Source organism: Engystomops pustulosus, chromosome 5 (genome assembly GCF_040894005.1).
Source record: "Engystomops pustulosus chromosome 5, aEngPut4.maternal, whole genome shotgun sequence".
Taxonomy (NCBI): domain Eukaryota; kingdom Metazoa; phylum Chordata; class Amphibia; order Anura; family Leptodactylidae; genus Engystomops; species Engystomops pustulosus.
Window position 1 is genome coordinate 53,026,406 of NC_092415.1, and position 24,714 is coordinate 53,051,119.

The 24,714-nt window shown below is 39.4% G+C and overlaps 1 protein-coding gene across 4 annotated transcripts in view; it reads right to left on the reverse strand.

Annotated features, from left to right (window-relative positions):
* Nucleotides 1-725: 725 nt before the first annotated feature.
* Nucleotides 726-24,714, reverse strand: part of ASXL3 (ASXL transcriptional regulator 3) — an 83,942-nt gene continuing 59,953 nt past the window's right edge. For 3 of the 4 annotated variants that reach the window (XM_072151998.1, XM_072151995.1, XM_072151994.1), the window contains 4 exons: nucleotides 19,845-19,941; nucleotides 18,310-18,415; nucleotides 15,478-17,365; nucleotides 726-12,737 (listed from right to left, as the gene is read on the reverse strand). In XM_072151998.1, the coding sequence (XP_072008099.1) occupies nucleotides 9,189-12,737; nucleotides 15,478-17,365; nucleotides 18,310-18,415; nucleotides 19,845-19,941 (5,640 nt within the window). In that variant the 3' untranslated portion in view covers nucleotides 726-9,188. Of the gene's footprint in view, nucleotides 12,738-15,477; nucleotides 17,366-18,309; nucleotides 18,416-19,579; nucleotides 19,682-19,844; nucleotides 19,942-24,714 lie in introns of those variants that run through there. The other variant, XM_072151996.1, reaches the window with a different exon arrangement.

Consider the following 24,714-nt stretch of genomic DNA (forward strand, 5'->3'; position numbering starts at 1 on the left):
AAACATAAAGTAAATATTCTGGCGGAGATGTATCAAGCTCTCTTTGCCAGAATTGTGGAGTACAAAAAAACTGTCTGAAATGAAAGATTAACAGTATTGCTTTTTAAGTTTGGGTCAGGATGCACCCCGCACAACCTGGACAGACTGCCAGATTGGTGGCCGTGCTACCAATCCAGCAAATTAATGGCCCTACCTGGTTGGCTCTGTCTCCGATTGGCCAGGGGCGTCTCCTCTGGCCATTCACAGCTATGGCTAGTAGGCTGGAGGTCAAGTTGCCGGACGCAATTGGCTGCACAGCCACAATATGTCTAGGTCGCACTTAAAATTTGGGTGCGCCCATCTCTATCTGAAATGTCTTGTGTCACATTTATTAAGGGTTTTAAACCATCTCACATCCAACTTTTCCAAATCATATGTAAAAATGCGTGGTCTCTGGAAAATGGGACGTGGACCAAAAAATGTATTATTGTTTTTCAGCAATCTACACAAACTAACTAATAAATGGTGCAAAGTACAACTCGACAGTCTTAAACTACCCCAGATCTATCAACCAGCATCATAGACTCTGATAAGTCTAGTGCAGCATAAGAATGTCTTGTCCCACTCCGCACTGGTACGACACATTGATACATCTCACCCACTATGTATTCCATAGATATTGCTTGTATAATGTGTTAAAGTTGTAAAAAAAAATAAGAAACTGGAAAAAACAACAAGAAAAAATCTTTTTATAATTTCTTTATTTTCTTTGAATATTTGATGTAGTAGACCTTTCTTTTACCTTTTATGAAGGGGTAGGAAACCAATATTTTAGTACATAAATTAGAGAAATCGTGGGCAGTTATTTCTGTAGGCAACATTTGAAACAATAAAGAAAACACAAAAAGCACCTTTCAAAAATGCATGATCCCTGAATTCTAAATAAAATACTGTTAAAAGTTTTATTTATTTAAAAAAAATGCTTATTCTGTCACCATAGTTGTCAGCTGTCGACATCTTTTGATCACATGAATCCACTAGTGAGTTTGTAGTACAACATTTTCTTTGGTAAGAAAACAAAGGGGTAATTTCTGCTACTGATACATCTACGTGACGAGGCTTCTTAACCCCTTCACCTTTAACTCATAAGGCTTTATGGGATTTGAGGACCCACCTGACAATCACACCCTTGTTCTTGTGAAACTGTCCCCCCCCCCCCCCCATGAATAAATATTACACTGTGGTGAAGGGCTAGCAATGCATTGCCCAGCAAGACATTGCAACTTTGTTCCAGTATCGGGCTGCAGAAAGGAAACTGGTCTTCAATTACAATTTACTGCACAGCTGTACAATAAGCTTTGCAAGGAGGCAATAATATAACAAAGATGTAAACATTCAGAAATACTGAGGAAACAACCACCCCGGGTCTGGAGAAGGGTGCAGTTTCTTTTTTTGTCCATGTCGAAAAACATTTGTTACATCAGTACAAAAAAAGACCAACAAAATGATGGCAATAAAGTAAAACACTTTGAGAAGAAGTAACAGTACAATGATACAGTAATCTTCAAACAAAACATAACATTACTATCATATATAGGACACAGCCTAATATGTTGGAATCAAGCAGCTTTTTTTTTGTATAAGAAATCACAATTTTCAAGATATGTTTATTAAATACAAAAGAAACGTAACCGATTTGATTGTTTTTCGGAAAATGGGTCACACGTGGATGAAATGAACTGAGAATGGCTGTAAACCAATAACACTGCATGTTTTCCGGATTGTTCTACATGCGTGTAAGTTCTCTTGTTTTTCCGAGCTGAGACATTTTATAGAAATGGAGCCTATTTCAAATCATCAACAAATTTCTAAAAGCACCACAAAACATATTAACAATTAATTGGACCTCTCCATACAAGTCCATCACGTGATTAGTTCCCTTTAGTTTTCACTGTTTACCAATAACTGAATTACTCACACGCCATATCATTCCATTGGTCAATAAATATAAAGACAAAAGCTCATAGCAAACCAAAATTAACAACATACACACAAAACCAAGAGTTTAAAAATCTAAGGGGGAAAAAAAAGGAAGATCATCCATGGAAATTAATGTAACACCCATGCAGATTAAAAATATAATCATAAAAACGTGAAAGGAGCGGTTATTTATACAATTCATTAAATAGAAAAAAGTAGGAATCCATTTGGAAAAAAATTTTTGTTGTCAATGTGTCTCTGACAAAGTTTAAAATAAATATTTAATATAAAATTTTGGTAGTGTCCAAACTACAAGTTCAGGAGAATTGTTTCATGTTTTACCCTATGACATTATTGTCTATGTACTAAGAATCAGTGTTTAAATGGAGGTTTATGAAGACAGATAGAAAATGGTGCAGCTTGAGAGATTGAGCTGTGACAAGGAAGCAGAGAAGTTGTAATGCAAAAAAAATACTCTATAATAGGGATATCCATGGGGACAGAACGTACGTAACAAGTCACCGTGACCACATGATGTCAGCATTGCACTATATTCAATAAAGAGAAAGAATTCAACTGGATTTTTTGACTGCAACTTATGTATAGTGAAGATCTTTTGAGGAAGTTGTAAAAATGTGTTAGTTTATGCCGCTGGCAATAGCAAGGAGCGGCTTTAACGTTTATAATTACTGAAACATTGAAGCTGATAGGGTTAGGACAAAGTGAAATTTAAAAATGCAAAACAATGGACTAATGTCACGCTTCAAAAGGGAGATACAGCAAGATACAATGGAAACTAGACTTCTTATATGCAGAACTATTTTGCATTATTAAAGGGTTTATCCACTTTCAGAACATAATTTAAATGGTAAAATTATACAATTTTCCAATATACACACCGTTTTCTAGATCTCTGCTTGCTGCCCTGCTATAGAAAGCTTCTATGTTTACTTCCAGTATACAGAAATCTGTCCATGGGCATGTGATGGACACACACGCACACAAACCATTATTATCACAGAGAGTAATAAGATTTGTGTGATAAAAAATGGCTTGTGCACCTGCCTGTCCATCACAAGACCAGAGACAGATTTCAACGCACTGGAAGTAAAGCTAGAATCTCTCTTTCTGTAGAATGACAGCAAGCAGAGATCTAACAAACTGTGAGGAATTGATACAGAAAGTATATTGTCAAACTGTAGAACTTTTCCTTACAGAAACTGGATCAATTCTTTGCTGATGGTGGACAACCCCTTTAAGCTTAAAATGAATAAGAACTAAATAATTACAAAATTCTTCTTAAAAAGTTATGCAGATTACAGCCAATTTTGAAATTTAGGTATTGAAATGCGCTAGAACCTTTACTTCATTTGTGAAAATAATACCTTACTAAGCAGTCCCAAAGAGTGTAAACTATAGAAGCAACAGTGGTCTTAAAATTAGTAAAGATGAATTAAAGCATTTACTAGATTAAAATACTGATGGCCTAACCCTAAAGGGAGTTGTCCAGGGTTGAAAAACAAGGCTACTTTCTTCCAAAAACCATGACCATGGTCAGATGTAGATGCATCGACAAGTTTGCTGCAATCACATCAAACAAATCACACCCATTGTACCATCTAATAGCTAATCAATTGAGCACATTCAGCGAGCGCTACTGCCAAATTAGCTGCTGCACTAAGAGATTCAGGAACGCTTTCATTCCGATGTCTATTGAACTGTACAACAAAACAATTGGCACTTGCAGGTACAGAATTACCACTGATAACCCCCCTGGCCTTACCGAACCCAATCTACTATTCACCCCGTTTTTTTTAGTTATTTGTGTGTTATCTGCGTATATGTAATCCTGGCTCGGGAGGTGTGTGTACTACTCATTTTCCGAAAGGGATCAATAAAGTTGTATTGTATTCCATTGTATGTGGCACTATTTTTGGAAAAAAGTAGCCATTTTTTCAACCCCTTACAGATCTTTTGCTAATTTTAGACTAATATGGGTCTAACCCTTAACCAGCAACAGAACCCTTAATCCTTCACCAGCTGCATCACACTGTCTAGTCACTTGGTGTGGTTGCAACTCTGTCCTATTCAAGGAAATTGGGATGAGCTGCAATAACAGACTGTCTCTTTTGCAGTGAAAAGAAGTAACCTTAAGGTGTAACTGTAAAGTTATAATGATTTTACCAAATTATTATATGTGATTCCCCCTTTAAAAACAAACTTTTAAGAACGATGCCTACTTTGTGTTGCTCGCCCCTTTCTTAGAGGTGAAGTGGGCGGAGACTAATGCCTGTCTGCCTATGCCCTCAAGCTGAGCCAAGTTAGCTTGCCCACAGATCCCATGATTCCTTGTGGAAAACTAAATGGATGTAATGCTAAAGAACACAAGTAAATTCACTGAACACTGCACAGTCCACATACAGGATGTCTATGGTGACTAGCCTGGCAGCTTCCATCTCATGGAGGCGCAGGAAACATGTAATAAGTGGTAGAAATCATAAGTGAACCATGACATGAAGTATATAGTCTGTGTTGTGTAAGCACTAAGGATTAATAGCTTATCTGCACATAGCAGATACTGCCGATGACAAGGTAAGGGTAGGGCTGCAGCATGAGGAGCAGAGAGATACTGAGAAAGTACTGTAGAATCACAGACTGGAATCGAGGGACTGATGGGGAACAGAGGAGATCTTGTACCTCACTATTCTGTGCAGGAGACATCTGTAACCACAGTGTGGAACACATCTAGCTCTGCTACATACACGAGAGACTGCTCTGTCACATTGACCACCTCCTCTGTGAGCAGCAGCCCCTCCCCTCCCAGGAGTCAGCACAGGCAAAGGAAGCAGCTACTGCAGCACTAACGTAATCTGAGGGCAATAATAAAGAAACTGCTGGATTTAGAAAACAAAGATATTAGGTAAAGTTGTTCTACATCTCAAGAGCTATTTTTGAAAAAAAACATTACTGTTGCTCTTTAAATAGTTAATCCCTAGTAGTGTTGCTGGGTGTCTGACCCCTCATCACCTGTATGTTAATCATCTATCCTGCGGGAATTCCAAACTAGCCTCATAATATTGGTCTAAAGTAAGCCGCCAACCAAGAGGATAGGCAAGAAAAAGTTTCTAGTGACACCTCTGGCTAAGCAATACCTGTTGTATCTGCTGTTGCATTATATGGCTCAGTCCACACCTGCATTCAGGCCTACATAATGTTCCATCGGAAAAACGATAATAACAGAAGACTAACTAATCCTGTAAAATGACAAATGATTTAAATGAATTTATTGGTTTTTGTTAGTGTCAGTTTCCATTACTTCCATAAAAATTACATTTTTTTAGGATCGAAAAAAAATCCTACCAATTTTCGCTCAGATAACAGAAGAACTAAAGAAAATAAAATGGGCATTTTAATGGATCGGTTAACTTCCGTCATTAAAACAATATTTACCAAAGTGTAATGGAGGTCTGAACACAGGTGTAAACTGGGCTTAACACCACTTTTGTTTACTTTAGACATAGTTGGTGGGAAAAAAACAAGTCAATCCAATACCATATATCCAAAAGGCCCCTAAAGGGGTTGTCCATCCTAGCAAGTTAGGCCCTATTCACAGGATAGGGCCTAACTTGCTGATTGGTCGGGGTCTCAGTTATGGGACCTCTATAGATCACGAGAATGGGGGTCTGATGTACCCCAGAGATGACCGGAGCAGCCAGGGGTACAGTGGACCCCCATTCTAGTGATAGGGCCTAACTTGCTACAATGGGACAAGCCCTTTTAAGAGGTTGTACAGTTTCAGCTAATATTATTACTGTATAAATCAAAAAAAGTTACACATTTTTCCAATATACTTTCTATGTCGATTCCTCACGTTTTTCTTGATCTCTGCTTACTGTCACTTTATAGGCTTCGTTGCTTACTTCAAGTGAACAAAAATCTGTCCTGGTCTCAAAATGAGAAATATCAACAAAATACAGGAAGTATCGGTATAGAAATTCTATTTGAAAATAGTAAATCTATCAAGCAAAAATGATACAAAGAAAATGGCAATATGCAGAAGGAATGTGAAGAATAATGTTGGTTTACGTTATTGGGTTTTAATGCTTCTTTATTTTTGGGCTGGTGGGGGTCAAAATAAATGCTCAGTTCTGAGGCAAATTCTAAAGGTGCATAAAGAGATGCATGTAATCCCTGTGGCTCTGTACTAAGGAGCCCTGGGTGCTCTTGTCTGCCTCTGTATTATGCTACCTATGGCGATGTATTATGGAAACTGTATCCCCAAATAGAATTTCCTGACTTATTAAATCAGACAGAAAAAGCTTCTTTATGAAATAATGGTCATAAGCAGGTACAACAAAGTCCCACAGAAGTTTATATAGCACAATAAGTTTGTGTGCAGATAAAGCAGGAATAGCTAATTATACAGCTCCAAATCAGGAAATCACTTTTTCTTTTTGCTACATAAAAATATGAAATGTTTGAAATACCCAATAAATGTTTGGGGTCTCTATGAAAGAAAACTTGTCCTTTGCTTTTATTTTGAATTTGCTACCAGCTTCACATACGCCAACTCAGATCCTCTGAGATCTGATGGAAACTATTCACTGTCCCAACACAAACAAAATGTGAAACGACTAAGTAAATAAATAGTCTTTGAATAAAATAAAGGGATTGCCTGGGTATAAAATCATTAAAGGGATTTACCCAGGTTTGAGCAAAAATATATAACCAGCCGGGGGCAGAGGGGGGCTAAGAAAACAAAATTAAATTTATATATTTATATATTTCTGTTCAAACCCAGGCAACCCCTTTAAATATGTTATTATTTTGAATACAGCTCCTATGCAGACTTCTGTGTCTCTCTGGTGAAAAACTATACAAAACATTGGGGGAGATGTAAGAGGTTGTCTGAAATGCCTTGCACTACATATTTTATGCATTTTAGACCATTTACAGGCACTTTTCCAACTTGTAGGAATAAGGAGTTTAGCCTCAGGAAAAAGGGGTGCACCAAAACATTCATTATTGTGGAGCAGAAAACTAGACCAACTAGTAGGAGGTGCAAAGTACAACTCACCAGTCTTATCCTGCACCAGATTAATCACCCAGACACAGGGAAAAATCTGGCGCAGCAGAGAACGGTCTAGTCCTACTCTGCACTGCGCTAACAACAAACCATTAATACATCTCTCCTATTGGATTAGGCTGATCATGCATCTTGATCCTGGATCCGTTTCTTGACCAAGCACAGATGACAAAAGAGGGGAAATAATTGTGATGACTATGTACAGGGATTGTTTGTACTGTAACCATGAATACACAGGAATTGTATAAAGAGATGATAGTTCCTCAATTTGTTTATGGATGAATCCCACCAATACAATAAAAAATTTAACCCAAAACATTTTTTTTCTGTGTTGTCCCCTCCTCAAAATAATCAACTGGGCATCAAATTGGAAAAAAAACCTGGGCAGATGCTGCTGTGAATTTCAGTCTAACTGTACAGGGAAAAGTTCATAACGAAAATGTAAAATCTGCAATACACATCAATTTCCAGGTGGATTCTTTTCTGCAGCTTGTAGATAAAAGTTGTTAAAATCTTTTACTTAGTGGAGAGTACAAGCACATGCCGTTGTCTGCTATATCAAGAAAAAAATGTTCTAGACAACAGACAATCACAGGTGTCATGCACGTACTATACAGAGATATCCAAATAAAAGACTGCCAGGCACCAGACCACCACAGCTCACAAGTGCCCCCGGAAGTGACCCCTTCACTGTACTATATGAACCCCTGCCACGCCCATCTGCTCTTAAAAAACACTAGAATAGTGATAAGGGTGGGACTTGGTGGGTTGGGCCATTCAGTGCAGATTGCCATAAGCACAGCACAAAATGGGGCATCACAGCATCTAAAATATGGATATCTTCATGATGTAAAATTGTAGAACCCCCACCCCAGGCATGGTTACACCGATTATAGTTCACTAAGCATTTCTGAGAGGCCAAACCGATGATAGAAACCTTTCAACTGCAAAAAAAGAATTAAAAATAGTGGCCTGACAAGTGTTGCAAACCCAATTAAGGAAGGACCAGTTGTTGAATTTGGTTGGTCAAAGAATTAGGCTACATTCATATCACAATTTTATGATACACTCCATGTATACGGCATGAAAGCTTTGGACATTTACAATGAGCATATCCATGGCCATATACTGGCAGAAGAAGACACTTTTTTGCCTCCATCTGACTAGTATATGTTGTATCCTGTGGTAGAAATGGATGGGATGACACAGCAAGCTAAGACTTTCCATCCTGCTCCCTCCTACTGAGGGACATGTACACTCAGTGGAGGACATTAAAGGCTATGGAGGACAAATGCAAAGTATTGCATCCCTCCGCAGCCACCGCTGGGGTAAACACTCTGAAATTTGCAGCAGCCAATCACTTGACGCTGCCGATTTTCACTCCTCAGCCCACTTTCAGGGAGGAGGAACAGGATGTATCATACTCTACGGTCACATAGTTGGATATGTCCTAGCCTTCCATTGTTGGGTTGCATAGGGAATTCACACAACAAAGGACAAAAACGTGGTATGAATGTTGCCTAACTGATGGCTTCTATGGTGGAGCTGAAGTGACTAAAAATTAGATTTGAAAATGAAGCAATTTCGATGAATATTATTAGTGTTTATTTGCTCAACCGCTACTGATAAAGTGAAGAACTGAGCTGCTAATCCTCCATCCACACTGAACAAACTCTCCCTGTGAAGTAGACAGAACAGCTGGCTTAATTAAAATCTTACCCTATAATGCCTTACGTGGGGGGTGAGCAAACCGCTCGCTCAGCGAGTACCACACCGACCCTTTCCATCAGCTCGATAACCATCACATGATAACAGAAGATCTATTGCAAAACCACGACGGTCTCCAATTTACAGAAAGAAACAAACGGCAGGTGCTTTATATAGACAAACAGGACAAAAGCTTCACCTCAGCAAAACAATTGTAAATAAATTAAAAGGGCGACGAGGGAGAAATCGAGATCCATTTCTTCAGCAGAAATAAGTCCCATCTACCGATCTGTATGAAATGTAACACTGACAATTTAATATTTTTATAAAAAAAACAAAAAAAATAAAAATAAAAAGAGAAAAACTGTGTGAAATGACGAAACGTTCCTGCTCCTGCTGTAGGCTAAAAAGGGACACTGCATCTTTTATTCAGTCTCTATCGAACCACTAAACACGCTACACATAATTTTGAAGGACCTATGCAGTCATCGTGACAAAAGGCTCCACAGCCCTTGCACACAATCATGGCTTTCAGCCTGCAAGAACACTTCAGTTCCAGTTCATCTGCACTGCTGCTGTCAGCGTATTTCTGTGCAGGGATTGGCGCGTTCTGACTGCTGAGTCCGGATGCAGGCTTAGAATTACTCCCTAAAATTCCAATGGATTTTTCAATAGCAGATGCTGCTCTTTTGAAGCTTGTGCTACCAAAATGAATTGCTGGATAACTCCCACATTGTTGCTGCTGCGGTGGCAGCTGCTGCTGCTGCGTTTGTGTTTTCTGTGCAGCTAGCGGAGTAAAAGGCTTTTGTGGCTCAGAAAGTAAATAGGAAGAAAAATCTGCATTTTTCAAGGCGAATGCTTTTAACTGTTCTTTGACTTCGCTCTGCTCGTAGGAAGCTTGTTTCATGGTCAGTTCACAGCTGTTGTTTAAACCGTCCTCAAAAGAGATGGGCTCAGACTTTATATTGCTACAGATGCTCGTAGGCTGAGGCCAACTAAGTCTTTTAGTGGTTTCCATAGTAACTGCTGGCTGCTTTTGATCAGAAGGGACTTCTGAATTAGATAAGGAAGGATGCACTAAAAATTTATGTTGCAGAGTCTGTTGGGCATTGCTTAGGTCATCGCCTTCTTTTATATGAACATTTGGGGAGTAAGCATTACTCATTCGATGAGGAAGTGTCGGAACATTTGCATCGCCTAAAACCTTCTGCTCCGGGTGCCTATTGAAGGCATAAACATTGTTAGTTGCTTGGGCCTTTGCCGCACCTGGTGGCATATAGACTGCAGGTCCTTGACCCCTCGGAATCATGGGCATTTGGTAGTAATGCTGCCTGTGTGAGGTACTAGCTTCTGGGTGATAGCTGCCATTTTTATCAACATTAAACACATTTTGTTGGAAGCTACACGAAGGCAGTGGCCTCTTTTGCTGCTTAATTTCCGGGCTATGTGCAATCCTGGCTTGAACCACATGCTTGTTCATCCACTCCTGCTTAAATGTTTGCCCTTGCCCCATTGGGTTCATATTAGAACCCATCATGCAAGAGGATAAATTTGCATCGGTGTCCATTGAAGGCTTTCCTGATTCACACTTGATCTGGGCATGTTCACCCATAGTCCTAGCTATCCTTTTCTTAGGATGGTTTTCACGTTTTCTCACTTGCAAATGGTCCAGACTTCCCAGAGGATAGCCCTTGCCATCAGGAGTAGGGGAGCAGGAGGTGTTTTCAGATATCATTCTATCTGATGCAGTCTTATACACGGAGTTAGGCTGCAAAGGAAGCCGACTAATTTCTAATTTTGCACCTAGCCTGGGTTGAGGCAGAACTTTTTCTAAAGGCAAGTTGCCTTGCAGCAGCTGAGTAACTAAGGGATTGTTTGCTTCAACAGAGGAGAGTCGACAGCTCGCATTCCCAACATTTGTAACCCTTTTCAGAGTCTCTGTAGTCAATGACATGGGTTCCTCCCTGGCAACACCGAGTGGTGTTTTAGATGAAGGCAAGTTTATATCCAAGTCACATCCTTGCTGCGTAGTGCTCTGGCCTGCAAATCCTTCAGAATCCATCCCATAACACTTGTTGGAATCACTGAGTTCGGATTTGATTGGAAGAGAATTTGTCACAGGGCTACGAACATTAAGTTTCGACACAAGTGGATAACTTCCAGGTTCACGTTTAATATTATTTACAATATTTTCATCGGAATACTCTAGGTGCTTAGATGCATTCATATGGCTGACAGCACTTTTCTCAGAGTTTATTTGATCTTTCTCACTCCAACATAACCGGTTATTAGAAATATACTCAGAATTTGGAACGTTATCTGGTCCACACTTGGATGAAGACGTGCTATGCAGATGCTCATTAAAATTTTGTTGACAAGAAACACTTAGTTTTCCTTGTTGCATGTAAGTTGCTTCCAGAAGGTTAGAGCAAGGAACACTCTTGTTCCTGTCATCTCTGTTTAACCGATTAACCATGTTTGAGTTGGCCACATGCTCTGTGCTCTCATTGAGGAGACTTTCCTGTCTACTAATGACAGATACTTGAGGACATGTTTTATTCTGAATAGAGGGTTCAGATTTTTTAAGTCTATTTTGAGAATCAGCAGCATTTTCTGCATTTTCAGTATTGAAAGGGAAAGTAGAGTTAGGCATTGTACAGTGATCGACAATCACTTTACATGGAATAGATCTATTAGCCTGTATTAAAGCAGTAGGCAGTGTTTTATTGTGTAGTCCTATTAAATTATTGGTACAGTTTTTATCTACATTATCAAGGTGCATCTTTGCAAGTGAAGGATCAGAACTCATTGATCTTCTGGTGTTGGAGAACAATGTAACACAAGACCTTCCTTGAGATTCTCCACCACTTTCCTCATGGTTTGACATTCTTTGGACAGAAGGACAAACATCTACAGAGTTCCCTCCGTCACACGTGGGGGCAGGTAATTTATCGGGATGCCTAGTGTTCGGAACATATGAGGCATTTAGTGAGTTAACCAATGAGTTCGAAAGATGAGGATTTGGCAGACTACACCCAATGGATGAAATTGGCACAGTGGTGTAAGGATTAACATTACTACTTGTTACCGGCATTCGTTTGTCATCAAGAGAGTTCGATGCAGTGGAGTTTAGGACAGAGGCGTGACTGCTAGTGTCATCAGTGCATTTTGGTGCAACAGCTATAAAAGGAATGTCAGTTTCTTTAAGGGGGTTTATCATATTATAGTTACAGACAGATGATGTAGTGTTTTCACTCTCGACAGACATAAGGACAGCAGATTTTTCAAGTGAACTCTTAAAGGCGGCATCAGCAGAGGTGCAGACAGACACTGAACTAATATTTTTATTATATTGCATTGGCACGCTGCAATCTTCAGTGGAGGTAGATGTAACAGTTTTGTCGCTGGAATGTGGCACGTGAATATTTTCGTTAGAGCCGTGCACTGATGTATCAGAATCTGTTTCTGACGATGCAGAAGAGCTGAGGGATTTCTGTAATGTAGAAGTCAAGTCCCGGTGGAGTGTGGACTTGCTGCTAGGGGATTTGCAGTTTGGATTCATAATGATAACACCAGTCGAACCTTCCATTTTTGAATCAGAAGTTGTTGGCACTTCAATTTCTGGAAGACCCTCTTTTGTTTTCCCATCTCTACTGGTTTGCTGTGTGCCGGCTCTTGCCTGCTGCTTAGCGAACAACTTTGCTTTCGTCTGCTCCTTGATATGGGCCAACGTTCTAGTCTTACTGCTTTCTGAAGGACTTCCAACACCTCCAGAAACTATGCTGGCTGCGGCTGCCACAGCGGCAGCAGCAGCTGCTTCTCTTTGTGCTCTGGCTTGTTGAGCTCTCGCCTTGATATCTGCAAGAGTTCTAGCTCCAGTGTTCCTCCCGCTGCTAACTGAGGTACTGGAAGAAATCTTAGACTCAAGCTTGGGAGCAGGTTGGCTTTTAATAATGAATGGAGGTCCAATCTTTGACAGTTGAATCTACAATGAAAAGACAGAACATAATAATCTCATTATTTTGTCAATGATAACTATTGTAAGTTAGAAGTATTGAACTGAATTTAAGGAATTTGTCCAAAATAAGATCCACTGGGACACATATAATCATGCATTACATAATGAAGTTATGTGCAACACAGCTTTTCATCCATGTGATTTACAATTTTCATTATTTCTTATTAGTATAAACCTGCAATTTTGCAATGAGCTTGACTTTCATACCAAGCAGTAATGATTGGAGCAGTCATCAATAGATCAATTTAACCTGGACATGTGCATGACTTACACGGTATAGGAGATTGCACAAAGAAAAGCTTTTTTTGATCATTGGAAAAAAAAATGTTATGCTGTTAAAGGGAACTTGTCATCATGGACCTCATTTTCAATAAAGACAGGTGGTTTGCAAATTTGCCTTTCTGCTTTTTCTAAGAATTTGCATTACAATATAATTGTGTGTTGTAATTTACCTTGCACCCTGACAGAATCCTCTGTGTAGTCACAGGGGTTGTGCTTGGGTTTGGATGCATTTCAAAAAACAACATGACTTGCCTCTGCTGCAGACTGCTCAGCTCTCATCCCCTCCTTTGTGCTGTACAGGGAGGAGCTGTACATGAGCTCAAAGGTGGGGGCTAAAAGTTTAGCAGCACAGACAAGTCATGTGTTTTTTTAAAATGCATGCAAACCAAAGCCCAACCCCTGGGACTAAACAGAGGACTCTGTCAAGGTGCAAGGTAAGTTGTAACACACAATTATGTTGTAATGCAAAAGCTTAGAGAAGGCAGGGGGGATATTTGCAATGCAGGTTTAAGGGGCTTTTGCAACCTGTCTTGAGTAAAATTAGGTCCTTGGTGACAGGTTCCCTTTAAGCCTTTGGCCCACAAGCAACTTTGCTCCGACAAACCTTACTCTGTGCGCTTTTGGAATTTAATGGACCAAACCTAGAATTACTGAACTAAACTCACCTATGGATTACATAGCTTGGGCTACTTAATCCTCCAGTACAGTGTGATATCAAAAAAAAAAAAAAATTCCATCCACAAACAAAAAATGAATCTCACCAGTGGTGCAACAACTTGAAGGAATATTTGGATTCTACAATAATCTAAGGTATATAGTCTATACACTTCTATGATTTTATGCATCTGGGGCACATATTCTTGACTTTAAACAGATAGTTGGATCGAAATTCGGAAATAAAGGTAAACTATGTACTGTAGAAATGTGCTTTGATAAATCCATGCTTGTGTTGGCATGCCTTGCTACAAAAGTTGTTGGCTTTACGCCTCATTACACACAGGATGATAATAGATTAACAGGCTTTTGTAACAATGAAAAACATTTGTAAGTAGTAGGAACTAATTTTTCTTCCATATGCATAACTATTAATCATATTTTGCACCCATGGAAGGTAACCAACTTAGTATACTATCCGAATAATTGTCCAAGGACATGAAATGTGAATGTATGTCATACTTCGTTCAATATTTCTCCAAAGCTTTCATTCACCTTGTAATTTGGATCCAACGCACAATAAAAACATTCTGAAATGATGAAACACATTAATGTGGAAAAACAAAAGGTTTTCTGTAAAATCCATTACATAATTAAATCAGAGATTGTGTTAATTGCTATTCAACAATTGAAAGGACAAATGTAATTCACAGCTGCTATAGGGATAAAACAATTAGGAGAAGATTTTAGGAGATATTTTTCAGTTCATAAGAACACTCTTTATAGGGGGTAAAAACTCAAACCAAAACAGTATAAAAGGGCAATCCTTCTAGCAGATGTTTAACTATTGGGATTCCAGGGACTGGAAGAATGGAGGTCCCAGAGTCCTAGTGCAAATGGGCCAGTACTGTGTGTGCTTGGCCACTGCTCTATACAGTTCCATTGGACTAACAGACTGATAAAATGAACAATACTGCTCTAGTCACACAGATGACTCGGGAACAACCATTATCACAAACCGACTCAGATATCTGCATTCTCATATTTATCCCCTATACTATGGAAAAGAGAAATTTGGGAGGGAAACCCCTTTAAATAACATAATGCCATTATTTAGATATCTTCTAGTTCTCTCTCTCCATCCATCCACACAAACAGTGAAGGATCTACACACTCTAATCAATATGGCAGGTAATAAAAAAAAAAAAAGCAGAAAATAAAAAATTGAGTGTGGACACCCTCTTATAATTGGGGATATGGTTGTAGTTAGAAACAGCCAATCACATATTAGCTCATGGTAAGGGATTTGTCTGGGAACATAACAAACAGGATCTCTGGCCTCTGTATACATAGACTATACTGTTGTGAGTACTGTCGAAACCATGTCACTGCTGAGTCTAACACAGGCCAGTCGAGTGGCTGTGGATGTGCCGTCACCACTGAGCCTCTGAGATGCAGAGAGAGGCGAGTAGGCTCGGTTTGTTAATTTCAACCCCCCTGGGACTTGTAGTAATATTTAATCTTGAATAACCCCTTTAAACAGTAGTTAGTACTCAATAATGAGGCTTCACATTAAGCCAATAAAAAGTTCAGTAATTATAGGAGGAAAGTTTCTATTTCAGAACATTCCTTTATGTGAACTACAAATCTCCATTTCAGTTAATAAAAATAGGCACATAATTAGTTTTTTTTATAAAGTATTACACAAATATTTTATTAAATATATTCAAGGTGGATGAAATAAACACAATAAGTGTATGAGCCACCTTACCTTGAGAGGTGGAACACGAGGCTCTTCTCTAGGTGGAGGTTCCCTCTCAGATTGACTTGAACTCGATGATGTTCTACTATGGTGATCATCTTCTATTCTTGGTCTCTTTTCTTTGTAGTTACCAAAACTGTGCTGCTCTGCAGTTTTTCTCTTAGAAATTTCAGGCTCTCGACCGGCTGCCTCGGATTGTTTATTATGGTCGTATGACTTATAATGTGAAGTGTCAGGCCGACTTTGGGAGCTCCCCTGCTGCTTATGAGATTTACTTCTGGTAGATTCATAATATCCAGACATTTCTAAAGAGGCCGAATAAAGTTTATCATGAGACTTCGAGTGAACAGACTCATTGTTCCGAGAATAGGTCCCGTCAAATCCTTCTCTTGAAGGAGATAAATACTTTTTCTCAACAATACGATAATGGCTTGAATGGTTTTTAATAGTTATGGTTTCTGGTGGGGATGCTACATTTTGCTTCTCATGGTCTCTTTCAGAATTACAGTGCTTCTGATTGTCTTCAGATAGTGAAGTATCAGAGTTTGGAGTTTCCGAATTGTACTTAATGGTTTCAGAGCTTTCATGTTCAGTGCCAACAGTATCTGCTTGGGATGTATCTGAGTAACCATCAGTCTCATCCTTTGAAGGAGACTGTGATTCATCAGATGTGTTGGGTGAGCTTTCTTGTTGTAGCAGATGATGTTCATTTGGAGCAGGACTATACCCAGAAGATGCATCTGAAGTAGCAGGTGCATTTGGGACATGTCCAGTTTCAGAGTTCAGTGCCAAGGAAGACACTGAAGAGGTTTCTGATATTAAAGGTACATCTGACATTGGAGATGCTTCGGAAGTTAATGGTAAATTTGACGCTGGAGAGGCTTCAGGTGTCAGTGGATGGTTAGAGGATGGAGATGCCTCAGATATGACAGGTGAATTAGAGAGAGGTGAAGCATCTGAAGCCACAGAGGTTGGCGGACTTTCAGTTAATGGTTTCTGTTGACTTTCTGTTTCAGCATTTTCAAAGCTTGAAACCTCAGACAGAAAAGCAGCTTCAACAGATGCAGGTGTATAAGGTTCCTCTGAAGCTGACTGCAAATCACCTCCTGGTGAAGTCAGACTTGCACATGCTTCCTCTGGACTCTGAGAAGAAAATGATGTTTCAGAAATACATGCAGCTTCAGAGAACTGTCCATCTGTCTCACTATTGAGCTCCATTTCCACTGGAGCCACCTCTTCAGCACACAGCGAGTCGGTGGAAGCTTTGGGAGCATCACACTCCGATTCATTTGCATCTTCAACTGGTGTAGCTTCTGGCATATTTTCTTTAATAGGTGAAGCTTTGGAAGCTACTGGTGATGGAGACCTGCACTCCGGTACATCGCTTGAAACTTCCAACATGGCATCTTGTTGATCTTCAGTCTTTACTTCTTCATCTTTTACATCAACAACAGGTGACATCTCTTCCTCCATTACAACACAAGACTCAACATGTTCAACTGGCTCTTTCACCTCATCTTGTGCATTCTGGTTTGTTTCTTCTTCTGGTATCTCAAGCTCAGCTTTACAGCTTTCTTCTTCTGGACATTCACAAAGGGCTGTTTCAACTTCTTCAGCGATTTCCTCCTGTATAACCGATTCTTCAGAGATTAATATCTCTTCTAGTGCCGTTTCTCCAATGATCTCCTTGGATGGAATATGCTCCATGTTACACACAGTTTCTTCAATGACTTCAGTTTCTAACATCACTGTTGCTTCATTAGAAGCTGGTGCACCGTTCTCAAACTGGGTAGATGGACCTGGTAAGTTGAGAGGAGTTTCTACAGAACTGCTTTCATCTTCACTGCTGTTTTGACCAGAAGTCAGTTGTAAAGATTCTTCTTTAGACATACCAGACCTGAGAAAGAAGAAAAAAAAAAATGAGCATCTAATTAAAAAAAGCTACCTTTTATTGAAAAAATGTAAATGGTAATAAGGGTTAATAGAGAACATTTCCAAAACTATATATTTATAATATCAAGGATCTTATTAAGAGATGCTGGTGTGGTGTGTGTCCCATCTGGCAGGATCTGCTCTTCTTTACGCTTTTACGCTTCCTATGACCTTTTCTTTTTTTTTTTTAAAGAAAAACGGCTTTAAAAATTATTCATTTATTAACACCTATGGAACAAGGAACCCCTCAGGCTGCATGATTTTTGAAGCCTTTTTTTCCTTAAAAGAGGGGCATAGGAAGCTTAAAGAAGGAGACTCTGCCAATTAAGGCCGTGTAGGCCTGTGGAGACTAACAGCCAATGATGTTCCACAAGGGGATTCTGGGAAATAGGCTTTCCAGGATGGGAACTAGCTCTAAGATATTTTCCCTGTATTACTAGAATTATGTAGTATTCGCAATAGGCTTGTCTGGCAGTATAAAAAAAAAAAAAAACTATATATGGGCCATTGGGGGCTGTAAAAATAATAAACTTATTATACTCACCTCCTGTGGCGCTCCTGTTCAGCCGCTACACAGTCTGTCACTACCTTCCAAACCTCAACTTTAAATCCACTACAGCCTGAAACTCCTGCTGTAGCAGGAATGTGGCTAAGGTCAGTACTACTGCCTTCTTTATACAGCATATATAAATATAAGATTATTCCTGGACAACCCCTTTACAGTTCAGTAAGAAAGTAAGTAAAGATTTACGTATAGTGTCTGTACAGTAGAAGTAAAATAAGAGTCAGAAATACTAAAAAAAAAAAAAACTAAACAAAAAAAACAAAACAAAACTCGGGCTAAGTTTAGGACAGAAAATTAAGGCAGATTTGTAAACAGATTGATAAACAGGTCCCAAAATGTCTTACTTTTCTCCATAAAACCTTTCAAAGAATCTTTCTTTCCAAACTTCTGTTTTCTTCTCCTTCTCAATTTCTTGCCTAATTCGCATTTGCATTTCTGGAGTAAACTCTCCTACAAAATATAAAATCTGTAAGTAAGTGTCATAACCCGACAATATTTAGGCTTTACATCACTTATTTAATAGCTTCATATGTGGAACCCACTACATTTCCTTGAATGTTTTTTTATTTAGCGAACCATAAGGTTTACATTTATGTTACCTTTTTATGCATTTAGAAAAATTTGGGGAAAAATAGTCTCTTTCAACTTGTTAGGTCTGTTTAATGATATAGGGTTTCTTTACATACCCCCTCATGAGTGGAGGTAAAGTCAAATCCTGCACTTACATGAAGAAAGCTCTAAAATGAAAGCACCAAAACAGGAGCGAGGTGCCCTTCACGAATGCTAAATATCCAAAAAAGTAAGGCATTGAATTTACAATGACTGCTGGGATAATGGAAAACCCAGTGAGCCGGTGTTTAAATTCAGGGCTCAAGGTACTGGGACATCTGGTATTGAATATATCACTTTTACCTGCTGTTCTAAATTATAAGTATCTTCAAAGGTCACAGATCCTGTCAGTCTATAAAATGGGAAGCTCATCAATTGTAAAGGGCATCTAGCTGTGCCCCATTTCTCCTATTCTCATTGCTATTAGTATACCCGCCACATCTGCAGATAACATCTGGTGGTCCCACACCCTGTCATCAGTTTATATTAGGGACAGCCTTTAAGAAAATGTAAGCAGACAATCCTTTTAATATAACTAAAGGAATCTATAAAATAACTGAAACACAAACAGCTGTTTTGAGAGGCAAAACCCTACATTTTGGAGGGGCTGTGCCTGTACAACACTTCCCCATTCATTCAAATAGGGTAGGGCTTGGGTAAGATGTAGTACCAGACACAGCCACTAGTATATCAAAGAGTCATATTGGGTCTTATTTACAAAGGGTCGCACGTGCTCTTTTGTCAGACTGTGCACCGTATTCGGGGGTAAAATGTCTTGCACGGGTATTTAAAAAATGTGTGCCCCGGACTTTTTGGCGCACGCAACCCTTTTTGTGGCCTCCATGTGACACAAATTAGGGGGGAGTGTTGTCGGACGGTCCGACTGATTGGGACTGAGTACGGGATTTAACATCCAAATTGTGCCGCAAGCCCAAGCACTGAGCTGCACCACTGAAAAGACTTCTGTGAACTCCGGTGACCCTGTAAGTAAATGTGCCCCATTACCTTTCAGCTTTCTCTGATCTCTTTTATTGCCGCATCATGGCTATTACGGATGGTATCCTCGACTGCCACATAAAGGGTCTTTGTGGGGTAAACAGCTACTATTTTACATCATATAACTAATTCTGTAGTGAACTCCTAGAAACAAATTGGACCATGCTAGATAATCTGCTAGATGCTAGATAATCTGAAAAGCCCAAAACCCATGCAGACCCATTCAACCAACACACAAACAAGTTTTAATGAAAGAACAAGCCAATATTTTTACCTTCTGACAATCGCTGTTTCCAGCCTTGAGCTGCATATGCAAAAAACTCATTATTCAGAGCAGAGTTACTAAGACGTAAAGCCCCATCACTTCCCATCTGGAAAGAGAAGAGAAGAGGACTAAGGCATGTGTGGGCTCTTAAAGGATATCATATAATAGTACCTCAAGTAATTGTTACTCCTGCCATGTGCAACTCACCCCTGAGATTGTAGCCATATGTTTGGCACAGTTGGGAAGACAGCGGTGACGTAAATCGGGAGGGGGAAGTGCCAATGGAGTGAGAAGGCGTGGCAGAAAGGCATATTAGCACTGCAGCTGTAATGGGCTTCTGCAACCAGTCTGTATATATAATGTTGGCTTTGCTCTTTCCTTATTAAAGGGAACCTGTCACCAGGGACCTCATTTTCACTAAAGAGCAAAGCCAACATTATAGAAACACAAGGCTTCACATCTACATACAGTGTTCAGATCTACAAGGCAGCAGTAACAGCTAGTAGAAAATAGAGGATAGTTTTCCTTTAATGTCTTTAAATGTTCTTATGTTTTAACTGATGCAGTACATAGAAGAAACACATTAAAACAAAATAATGGCAGAACTGGAACCCCTTACGATGGACTTCATGTCATTTTACTGAAAGCTTTATGTATGGAATCCGTGGCACTGAGACCCCCACTGATCAGCAATTTAAGCCCTGTGGATAGCGTCTTACCTGCTTTGTTGGAAAACCCCTTTAAAGGAAACAACTACCTCCTTGCACTACCTCCAAGCATACCTCCTTGTAGATGATTGGACACAGAATGTTATCTTGAATAACCAGAAAACCTTGTGATTTCTACCAAAAATAGGTGTTTTAAATCCCTATTGCAGCAACATAGGGATGCAGCTCAAAGCGGTCCGGCGTATTCATGAGGGGGCGGTCCGAGGCACTGCTTATTCCCCTGCCCGCACCTCACACTCCATAGTCACCGCCTCCTAGTCCCGTCCACTCATGAATTCACCAGACCGCTTTGAGCTTGGTCTGGCGTTCCTATTGTACTGCACGACAGTGTCTGCTAGCTTTATCAGAGGGTTCCAATAAAGCTAGCAGTTTATCACTGCTAAAAATGGGGTAGAGCTAGTAGCGGCTTACTTTAGTATGTCAGATTTACCAAGATACTGTATTATAACTATTATGCCATGTGGGAAAAGTCATAACAAAAAAAATGCCCGCATGACCAGTCTGATACTCTTTGGCCGTTTTGCCAAGCATATAAATTTCAATAAAAAGTGTTCAAAATGTCTTAGAGTTGCCAAAACAGGATCAATGCAAACATCATCTGATCCTGCAAAAAAATCACCTTGCCCGGCTCTGTACATAAAAGTATGAAAAAGTTACAAGTTTTTGAATTTTTTTTTTGAAACAACCAAACTATACAAATGTGTTCTCTGTGAATATACTGCTCCAAAGAATACCGGGGTGTTTCAACTGGAGCGCAAAGCAAAAGTCATAAAAATAGAGTCTGCAAGAAAATGGTGCACAAAAACATTGCAAATAGTATCTTAGCCAGACAGAAAAACTCTCTCTAGAGGAGTAAAGCTTACGTTTCAGATCACCAGGCTTGTATTCTACATCGGCCTGGATAATGTTGTTTTCTGGGATAAAAACTGATGAAAAGGTAACTAGCTACATGAGAGAGGATCAGGATTTAAAGGGATTGCATGACACCTTGTGGTCACATTGTTGTGGTGGTTTATTCTTCATCGGGAGGCCATGTCTGTCACTCGGCAACAAATTCAGATTACACAAGAACAATGTGAATGTTAGGGGGAAATAATTGAAAAAGAAAAATAAATGCAGCTCCAATGATAAAAAAAAAATGTTTTCCAATCTACGAGAGCATAGTAGTGTCTGAAAGTGCAGTGACCAGGGCCGGCGCTATGGGTAGGCAAAGCGGGCAATTGCCCAGGGCCCCCTGAAAGAGGAGAACCTCTTCTTTCAAATGAATCTTGTATTTTATTTCTAGGTGCCATGGATCCAGAGATATTCAGGTTTAAAGTGAGGATATCAGGTGCCATTTTTATATATAAACATCACTTCCGATGGCAGTTTAACAGTTAATACCTGCGCTTTCTAGACACTCAGATACATAAATTTAGATTCATATAAAAGAGGAGACTCTTTGAGGTTCTATGTTTCACAGAGCCAGAGATACAGCCCCCTGAAGTGCACCCCCTCCAGAATCTTAGCCATCAGGCTACAGGGAGAATTTGCTGCACACAGGAGCTGCTGCACCTCACAGATAATAGAAATAATCACATTATATGTTACTACATTCTGAGAAGGGATAATATCCACTAATATTCATGTTTTTAACACTTCTCTATGCAGAACTATCTAAGAACACACTTTCTCTCTTATTGCTTTTTATTTCGTGACAGGTTTTTTTGTTGGCAAAAATTGATACAATGAACATTCCATCCTCTTTGCCTAATGTCGCTATTATATATTAACAACGCGATCCAGAACATATCTATAAAGTTATATGTAACACCAAAAACACACACACATGTTCTGGAATAAAGCTTTTTATTCCATTACTTACACCTATGTTATGACGTTCTCACTCATATTCTTATGAATTGCGGAGGATTCTGTTATTGTGCGGCTAATACAATGGCGCACAACTAAACGGGACTTTTATTATCTCATTGCTTAGTTTATGGAAGTATAGTTAATAATTTGGGTTACCATTGTGTAAAGGGGCAAACAATGATAGATCTGCGTGACACTCAATTTTCTGCAAAAAATGTCTGGTGTCCCCTGTGGATTTAACGTTCCCTTTGCTATATATTTAGGTGAATACACACATGTATGGTATGTATGATTTCCTCACATCTTGCTGTTTTATGAAAGTATATTTTCTTTATATAAGTACTGTATTCTGGATTTGTACATATTTAACCCCTTACCGACATGTGGGTGGAGCAAAGGCTTACCGGTAACACCCGCGGTCGGTGCCGGCACCGATCGCGGGTGTTTTACCGCTGATACCTGCCGGCAAAGGTGCCGGCGGCTTCAAAAAGACGGCGGCGCGCAGACGCCGCCATCTTTACGTGGATCGTCGCTCCCTGTGACGACATCGGGGAGCGGCGATCCGTCGCCATGGTAGCTTCGGGTCTCACGAAGACCTGAAGCTACTTCGGGTTAACCCATTCATTACCATGTGCTGTCAGCACATGGTAATGTATGAGTAGTAAAATCCCCATATACTGCCATACTGTAGTATGGCAGTATATGATAGGATCGTACAGACACCCTAGGGTTAAAGTACCCTAGGGAGTCTGAAAAATAGTAAAAATTAAAATTAAAAAAAAGTTAAAATAAAAAAACCTAAAAATTCAAATCACCCCCCTTTCCCTAGAATTGATATAAATAAACAGTAAAAATCATAAACACATTAGGTATTGCCGCGTCCGAAAATGCCAGATCTATCAAAATATGATAACGGTTTTTCACTGCGTTTAACCCCGTAACGGAAAATCGCACCCAAAGTCGAAAATGGCACTTTTTTGCCATTTAAATTTTTTTTTTTAATTCTATAAAAAGTGATCAAAAGGTCGTACAGTCCTAAAAATGATAAATAAGCCATCTCACAGCTCTGTACATGGAAAAATAAAAAAGTTACAGATTTTTGAATGTGGGGAGTGAAAAATGAAAACGCAAAATAGAAAAAGGGCCGCGGCGGGAAGGGGTTAAGAGGAAATTTTAATGTTAATTGCCAAATGCATCGCCTGGTTGTCTGCTTTCAAAATTTTATAGGTTTTATGGTCCCTTTACTTTTTATTCTGTTTTATTGCTATATTTTACAGGTAGTGACTGTTTTAAAATTTCTAGCTGAAATGCAGATATCTAGTTATTACAGTTGTAGTGATATTATGTGGATTTATTTATGTGAACTCTACACATGTCCATTTATTACGTTTAGGAGATGTGAAGGTAAATATTTTCTGTTTGGAGAACATTTTTTGCCATCAAAGTCAAATTTTAAGTATTTGTTTTTATAAAATGTTTCAGTTTGAATCAAAATTGCATGAAAGCGCCTAAGTCTCTAAACTCTTTAATGCAATTTTGAAAATGGGGCAAGTGTCTGCTTACAGAAAATCTGTGGTTTGTTGAGTTTACTTTGCTGTAATTATATTTTTAAACGGCAAAATTGTAAAGATTGCTCTGGTCAATAACGCGACAAAACATCCAGAAATGCCGGGCGGTGAAATGGTTGAATTCCCTGGTGAAGATACTTATTATCTATCTCTCTAGTTATCTACCTCATATAATCTGACCATTTATATATCTCACTTTTTCTCTTTCTATTTATTAATCAATCTTCTATTTCTCTTCTACTGTATTTATCTCTCATATCCATCTACTGTATACACTCACCGGCCACTTTATTAGGTACACCTGTCCAACTGCTTGTTAACACTTAATTTCTAATCAGCCAATCACATGGCGGCAACTCAGTGCAAGACAATCTCCTGCAGTTCAAACCGAGCATCAGTATGGGGAAGAAAGGTGATTTGAGTGCCTTTGAACGTGGCATGGTTGTTGGTGCCAGAAGGGCTGGTCTGAGTATTTCAGAAACTGCTGATCTACTGGGATTTTCACGCACAACCATCTCTAGGGTTTACAGAGAATGGTCCGAAAAAGAAAAAACATCCAAATCGCCACCCATTACAACAAAGGTAGGCAGAAGAGCATCTCTGAACGCACAGTACGTCGAACTTTGAGGCAGATGGGCTACAGCAGCAGAAGACCACACCGGGTGCCACTCCTTTCAGCTAAGAACAGGAAACTGAGGCTACAATTTGCACAAGCTCATCGAAATTGGA